General features: G+C 41.5%; 1 protein-coding gene across 1 annotated transcript; it reads left to right on the top strand.

The window, feature by feature from the left end:
• The first annotated feature begins 1141 nt into the window (after positions 1-1141).
• Positions 1142-6829, top strand: LOC108667482 (serine protease snake-like). Its single transcript, XM_018154516.2, has 6 exons — positions 1142-1159; positions 2024-2127; positions 3825-4019; positions 4506-4630; positions 5586-5683; positions 6197-6829. Exons 2-6 carry the CDS (start codon positions 2058-2060, stop codon positions 6384-6386), a joined length of 678 nt encoding a protein of 225 aa, XP_018010005.2. The 5' UTR covers positions 1142-1159; positions 2024-2057; the 3' UTR covers positions 6387-6829.
• The last annotated feature ends 931 nt before the right edge of the window (positions 6830-7760 follow it).

The following is a 7760-nucleotide window of genomic DNA, read 5'->3' as shown; positions in this document are numbered from 1 at the left end:
CGAAACGTTTTCTCTTATAAAGATATGGTGAATTTTTGTGGTATTTTATTTGCTTTTAAATTCCTGGTTAACCTGCGATTCAAGCAAACAAGTGATTTTAATAGTTTAGTGGAGACCCTGTACCTGCAATATATAATAATAGCGGTTTCAGCGTTTAGTAGGCCGTGGGCCTGTCGCCGATTCTTAACATCACAGAACATCCACAGCTAGTTGCGGGCTCGAACTCGCAACTCACTGCTTCAATTTTCGCTTTTACTTAACCGCCCGGCCTCCTCGCCGATTCTGACCAGAAACGGGCGCACAGAGCTGGGATCGAACCCGCGCCTCTCTGCTCCAATCATGTACTCTGAACTTTAACCACTGGGCCACCCTGCCCACCACTGGGTCACCCTGCAATAAATCAGGATATCCACGGAGAATGACTCAATCGTACATAAATAAGCCATGATTGATAGTGGTAGAGGGCTATAAAAAAGTAGTGTTTTGTGCCTAATTCGTTCATCACAGAATGAGTGGGCGTTGGCACAAGGTTCTTATGTTCGAAATTCAACTTACTTCAGTTGAAAAGACACTTTGTTATGGTTGTAGGCAGGATGCCAAGGCAATTGATGAATGGCTAGAACCTTTTTTGCAGAATTATGCAAGAAACGGCACAGGAAATTTTATTTACCAGACCGGATCATTTTGAAAGCATCAAAATCTTGGATACCTTAAATGCTCGCTTTTGATTTAGACCAACTTTTGATTGTTTCCTGAACGTTTATGCAAACCATGGGTGCGTTGGCATCAAAACGTACTCTCTATCAACCGAATATTTAATTTTAATTCGCAGTGTTCTTGATTTGTTTTAAACTTGGTCCTTCGAAAACAATGTTCTTTGGTCGAGTTTTTCATGGCTCGAAAATTTCATCCTCTTGGGTGAACCATGATTGCATGGCACATTCATCAAATTTTCGTACGAAGAAGATTCTTTCCATGTAAATAGAACGATGCACTTGCGTTTACTGTTCGTGGGTTCGCTGAGGCTGGTGCGGGCGTCCGCTGCAGCTGATAGTGCGGGTTGCATTGCACAACAAATCGGCCACTTGCCGCGACCAGTTCATTGTGAGCTGTGGTGTGACTAGTGACATGATGTCATCCAGTGCAAAGAATATATAAGGTACAAATATTCAGAAAGTATCAGGAAAAGGCTACCTATCATATCTAGTCACTGAATACATGTAATTATGACTGTGTGATGTGTTTTGCTATTTGCAGATGCGTAGTAGAAGGTTACAATATTGCAATATGGTCAATGCAAGAACATTCCATTTCAGACACTTAGTTCCTCCAAACGATCAGTTCCGACTCCGAGGTCACAGGGAATTTTTAAGACCATGCTACAAATTTTGTTCCGCCTTCTTGATGGAATTTGGTCTTGAATCCTAAGTGTTTTCTATACTTCGATTAATAATTAATAAAAATTTGATTAAACTACATAATCAAATTTAAAATGTTTAATAGCTATTCCCGACCAGGGTGAATATTTTTCTTCAAATCTAAAAGACTGATTCTTAGAAAAATGTAACTCAGTACTTACTGCAGTGAGTGACAGAGAGCTCATTTTCTCGTCGACGAAAACGCGAAGTCACGGACGAACAGACAGACGGACGGATATGCCGAGCACAATAGCACTTTTTTCCATAAATGAGAAAATGCGCTAAAAATCCTTGAAGAATAATATTTATTAACTAAAAATTTATTAGAATGTGAGGTGTTTGCGTTGATCTGATTTTTTCAGCCATATTCAACGTGACCTTGCTTAACATCATATCACAAACGTTACTGCAAACCTAAAATCCCGTTAACGAAAACGTTGTTCTGCGAACGCTGTTTCAATTTCACGTCGAGCCCTAAAATCTCAGGTTTGTGCTAAACAATCCACCGCTTATCATTTTTCTAGTTATATGTGTTCGCACTCGTGACTCATGATAGTTTTATTACCCTTACTTCATTTATTTTCATGTTAAACTGACGTGAACAGCAGAGTGCCCTTCGGCGAATCAGGTCGTGCCGCCATGGCAGCTTGGCGCGTCTTCTGTGTGATACTCGGCCTGGTGGTGGGCAGTGGCAACGCTGGGGCGACAGGTGGGTGCTGGGGCTGTTGATGAGCAGTGGCAGGTGGGTGCTGGGGCTGTTGATGAGCAGTGGCACCGCTTGGTGGCAGGTGGGTGCTGGGGCTGTTGATGAGCAGTGGCACCGCTTGGTGGCAGGTGGGTGCTGTTGCAGATGTTGTGACGCAGATTGTGCAACAGGTATTGTGAGGCTGAGTGTGCAGCCAGTGTTGTGACATGCAGTGTGCTATATAACTCAGAATATGACGATAAGCGCAGAGCAGAGTGACAATATCACAATATGCATAATCTTTGTCAAAATCTAAATATTAATCTTTACATTTTATACAGGGTCCGCCATATTCATGGCAACGGATGTTTGCTATATAAAATAATTGGTATCTAGGAGGCTTTTCTTTCCTAATTAAGCTTGATATCATCTATTAATTCGTCTATTTTATATTGCAGAAGTCTAAGATGTCTAAATTTACTATTACTTATGGCAGTTGATAGAAATGCAATTGTAACCCTTCATGAAAAGGGCGAGAGTAATTCAGTTATTGCAAAAAAGCTCAAAATTCGTCGTGAAACTATGGGGAAGGTGGTAAAAAAATTCAAGGAAACTGGTGAAACATGCAATCGACCTGGTCAAGGAAGGAAACGAAGTTTCCGAACAAAACAATTGATCAAAAACACGAGGGAGAAGTTGAGGAGAAACCCTCGTCGCTCAGCTGCAGAATTGGCTGCAGAAGCATGAGTCAGTCAGACATCAATGCGTAGTCCTCAAAGATGACCTCAAAACCTCCCCTTGCAAGATGCAAACAAGGCATGAACCAACAGACCGTCATGAACGAATGAGGCTCGAAAGATGCCAGGATATTCTGGATCTCATTGAGGATGGCACACTGCCCAACTTGGTGTTCAGTGACGAGAAAAAATTGGACATTGAACAAAGCGTTAACCGTAAAAATGATAGAGTTTGGAGTCGGGATGGATCTGTGGCAACCAGAACAACAACATGACGTCAAACTCCCATGTCCGTGATGGTTTGGGACGCGGTAACCGCCACTAGGAGGTCTCCACTCGTTTTTGTCCCCTCAGGAGTGAAATTGAACAGTCAACGATATATACATTTCAGACATTTTGGAATCTGTGTTGTTACCTTGGGCCCGTAAACACTTCAACGGCTCATGGAGTTTTCAACAAGACTCTGCCCCATCACATGGCTCAAACATGACCCAAAACTGGATTCAGGGTCACATTCCAGCATTCATTAGCATAAATGAATGGCCCTCAAGAAGCCCTGATTTGAATCCTCTCGACTTTTCTGACTGGGTTATTTTAGAGAGTAGGGTCTGCAGAACACCTCATGATTCTTTGGATAGTTTGAAGTCTAAATTGACACGAGAATGGGACTTGATCCCTCAAGAAATGCTGCGTGTCTCCTGTGAAGCTTTCCTGCGTAGATTGGGAGCCGTCATTAAAAATAAGGGTGGTCATATTGAATAAATATATCTGAGAATTGTTTAGGTAATTCTTGGCTACTAGCTCATCCAATAAAACAACAATGCACCTGTTTGTTTCACTGAGAAATAACAAAAAACATGCGTTGCCATAAATATGGCAGACCCTGTATAGACAATAGGACATTGTTTGGATGCTGTAAGACTACAAAAGTGCGGGTGAGGTAAGTATCTCTAACCAGAGATTGTATGAGCCCTCGACTCGCAGTGGTTCGGGCGGATGGGAACCTGGGTCCGGAGTGCGTGTTTGCGGACGGTGCGGTTGGCCGCTGCGAAGAGCTGAATGCCTGTATGAGGACGGGGGGCGTGGCCCGACACAACGGAGCCGTGACCTTATGCAAGACTTCCTCTGCCGCGGCCGTGCACGTCTGCTGCCGGAGGCCCGAGATCATCGCCATGCAAAGTGAGGATCTCTCACAGCAATGATGAATGATTTAAATGATAAATTTTTCATCCTAAAATAAATTCCTCATCCTTATATTATTCATTCTGCAGTCATTGTCGAGAACTTTCCATGAGCTTGCTTCAAAGCGCTCATGAAAAACATGAGTTTAAATTTTTATTATGATGAGGTCTCAATGAAACTAGGGCGTGTGTCTACGTAGTTAACTTGGGAATCGCGTGATTTAAACTCAATGTATGCTTTCCAAATTTGTCGGAAAAGGCATGTGAGTTATTTATCATGTGAGTTAAAAAGTATAATCCATATTTTATTATTATGAACGCCTTACATATGGATAAATGTTGAAGTAACAAAATGTAATGTTTTTTAGCTTTCTTGGAATTTTCTTAGGTTTTAAAATTCTTGGTTAACTCGCGATTCAAGCAAATTTATATAATTTATGTCGGTTTATTTAATATTAGTATAATAACATTTGTATGCTGGCAGTGTGCTCAAAGTGGACGCAATACTGGAGTACCGCCGCCTCACAGGAATTAAACGTCTCGTGCATCACTTCACGGCCTCTCATACACGGCGGGCAGGAGGCCTTGCTGGGGGAGTTCCCTCACATTGTGAGTCATGTAGAAAGTTGTGGTGGCTACACATTCCATACTTAAGAATATTTATAGACTGTTGGAATCCGAGTTTAGTGTTCATCGAGCATTTTTGGGACCTCTTGTCGACTTTTGGAACCCGAGCGTCGTGTAATTGGGATCTCTTGTTGACTATTGGGACCCGACTGTTGTGTTCTTCATCGTATATACATGGGACCTCGTGTCAACTGTCGGGATCCGAGTGTAATGTTCTTCATCGCGTATACTTCGGACCTCTTGTCGATTGTTGGGATCAGAGTGTAGTGTTCTTCGTCGTGTATACTTGGGACCTCTTGTCGACTGTTGGGAACCGAGTGTAGTGTTCTTCGTAGTTTATACTTGGGACCTCTTGTAGACTGTTGGGAACCGAGTTTAGTGTTCTTCGTTGTGTATACTTGGGACCTCTTGTCGACTGTTGGGATCTGAATGTAGTGTTCTTCGTCGGGTATACTTCGGACCTCTTGTCGACTGTTGGGACCTGAGTGTAGTGTTCTTCGTAGTGTAAACTTGGGACCTCTTGTCGACTGTTGGGATCTGAGTGTAGTGTTGTTCGTCGTGTAAAGTTGGGATCTATTGTCTACTCCTATAGGACCAGAGTGTAGTGTACTTCATCGTGGTATAGATGCGGAAAGGTAATTGTTAAGGCTTCCAAGAAATTTATAGACATTTAAGCAGAATCTGCAAAAATAGCAGTGTTTAAATTGCTCTTCGTTTCTCGGTTGGTGAAATTGGCAATGAGAAAGTATTCTTTAGTCTCTCTCCACAGAGTCTATATGTGTTTCATCATGCAAAATCTCCAATCCACAGGTATTTGTAACTACAACACAGTACACTACGGACTGTAGCAAGATGTAGACATACATGACTCGTTTTCATCGGTCCGTTCGTTAGCAACTGAATTAGTGACTGAATTAGTACTGTTGGTGTGCCACAGGTGTCGGTGGGCTGGTGGGTGGAGGGAGAACCGGATTGGAATTGCGGTGGGTCGCTCATCACGCCCTTCTTCGTGCTCACTGCCGCTCACTGCATCAGGTGAGTGGCAGTTATTGCTGACGAGTCCTCACTGCCGCATCGCTGACCCAGGATTGTGCCTTAAAGTGGACATAAGCATATATTATTTGAATTTTATAATTCATTCAGATTTAATCGCCAACAACCGGCTTGCATATATAGGTACTGCTCTGAACGCACGTTTTGCATGCGTGACCAACAATTCGAATAATCTTATATCTGATAATTTCCTTCAGTCACTTTGAATGGAACAAATTATGCAATAAAACATATGCTTGCAATTGAAAATAATGCCAAAACCTATCTCTAAGTATGCGACTAGCTCTACTAACATCGACGTTATGCTTGGATGCATTCAATAGTTCTATTTCTTTGTTTTTACGAAAAATACTACACAAGAATTTTTTTTTCGGTAATATTCGGAATTAATAGCCTGGCACTCGATTGTTTCAATAAAACGAAGTCGCAATTAACCTACGGCCATAAAATTTATACGAGTTTACTCGGCAATCCTTAACTGACTGCTGCGTTCAGCCGCAACCTCACGATGGTGGTGAAGCTGGGGGAGCACGACCGCTCAGCGCATGATCGGGGAGTGCTACCGCGCCTCAATCTGGGACTGCCACCGGGGCTCGCGGGGGAAGAAATCATCAAAGAGCGATTCACTGAATCGGTGCCTATCGAACAAGAGATTAACGTGAGTCATCATTGCCTACCATTATAAATTCAAGGTCATTCTTTTCATTAATCAGGCTAATCTGTTATGTTGCTTAAAAATGTTGCTTAAATCTGTTATGTTGCCACGCCAATGTACGCGTCTGTGACGTGCGATTCCTACTGATATAAGCCTTGAACACCCAATTTCAGGAACTTCAGCTATCTTCTAACTCTTATTTGAGATTCTAAAGAAAAAGCATAGCATTACCATACAGAAATAATTCATTTACTTCGGCGCTGGCTTGCAAAGGGGGCCAATCGCCTGAAATTCCACCCATGATACCATAACTGAAGGCAAAAAAGTGGTTCATAGTTTGAATTTTGAAGCTTTATGGCAGTGTCTGGCAATGCTTGGAAGCCTGCAATTATGATCCAAGCAAATTTTAACGTATAACTGTTCTCAATATTTCTTACGAACAATGAGCATTTTATGTTTGGTTTGCCATTATGCGGCCAACACTGTGTATCGAATGGCATTTTGCTAGGATAAAATGAGTTATCTGTACATTTTACTTTTCTCAGTAAGTAGCAGTATTTTTATTCGGATTCGTCCAATGATCCTGGCTAAACCATCAGGATCTTTGCCAACAATGTATGCAGTATAAATAGAGAGCCTATCGCAATGTCTAAACAGCTTAACAGGTTACCGACCACTTACTCACAATCTCATTTTGAATCTTGACCAGCAAAATTTACCAATTGCCCCCGAATAAAACCTGGTCATTTACCAACAATTTTATTTAGAATCTTGACCCTCAAAAATTCGAGCTCTGTCTTTCGATAAAAAACCTAAGCATTTGCCCACAATCTTACTCTGAAACTTGACCATCAAAATCATGCATTATTACCATTTACCCCGATTGGCCGAGCACTTTTTAACCGAGAACTCGGGGCTTAACCTAGAGCGGCTGTCGGAAAAATACTTCTGTGGGATGTATAATTGAACTTTTTTAAAAATTTCCAGAACTGGGATGCTCATCTTTATTAATGAACACAAAGCTATACGGTACTTAATACTTTTCATTACACAGTTCTTGAAACTCGGCAAAGGGCATATCTCAAGCGATGCAATCACTATGAATATTCTTCATATCGATGAAAGGTAACTCGAATAGAATGAATAAATTTGAATTTGTTCTAATGGTTTGTCTTGGTAATATGTGATAGTTTTGGGATAAATAAATTGAACTACAGTTATTATATATTCCACTGGTGAAAAAACTATCAGCAGGATTTTGATTCTTTTCCGTAGCAATATAAAAAATGAACAAATTCTTCTTCCTTGGATCTATATCACTGGGATCAGGTACAGAAATAGTATCTCAAAATATTCGACTGCACATTTTTGTTAATGCTTTTTAGGTAGGTTTTCGAGCTACTG

This window comes from Hyalella azteca, unplaced genomic scaffold (assembly GCF_000764305.2).
Source record: "Hyalella azteca isolate HAZT.00-mixed unplaced genomic scaffold, Hazt_2.0.2 contig16414, whole genome shotgun sequence".
NCBI lineage: Eukaryota > Metazoa > Arthropoda > Malacostraca > Amphipoda > Hyalellidae > Hyalella > Hyalella azteca.
The sequence above is the reverse complement of the archived record's forward strand: the minus strand, read 5'-3'. Positions and strand labels throughout refer to the sequence as shown.

Bases quoted from the DNA above. Each gene is read 5' to 3' on its own strand.
- LOC108667482 (XM_018154516.2), top strand. From the start codon at position 2,058: ATGGCAGCTTGGCGCGTCTTCTGTGTGATACTCGGCCTGGTGGTGGGC. The intron at 4,020-4,505 runs GTGAGGATCTCT...GTATGCTGGCAG, and splicing joins CGAGATCATCGCCATGCAAA to TGTGCTCAAAGTGGACGCAA. The intron at 4,631-5,585 runs GTGAGTCATGTA...GGTGTGCCACAG, and splicing joins TGGGGGAGTTCCCTCACATT to GTGTCGGTGGGCTGGTGGGT.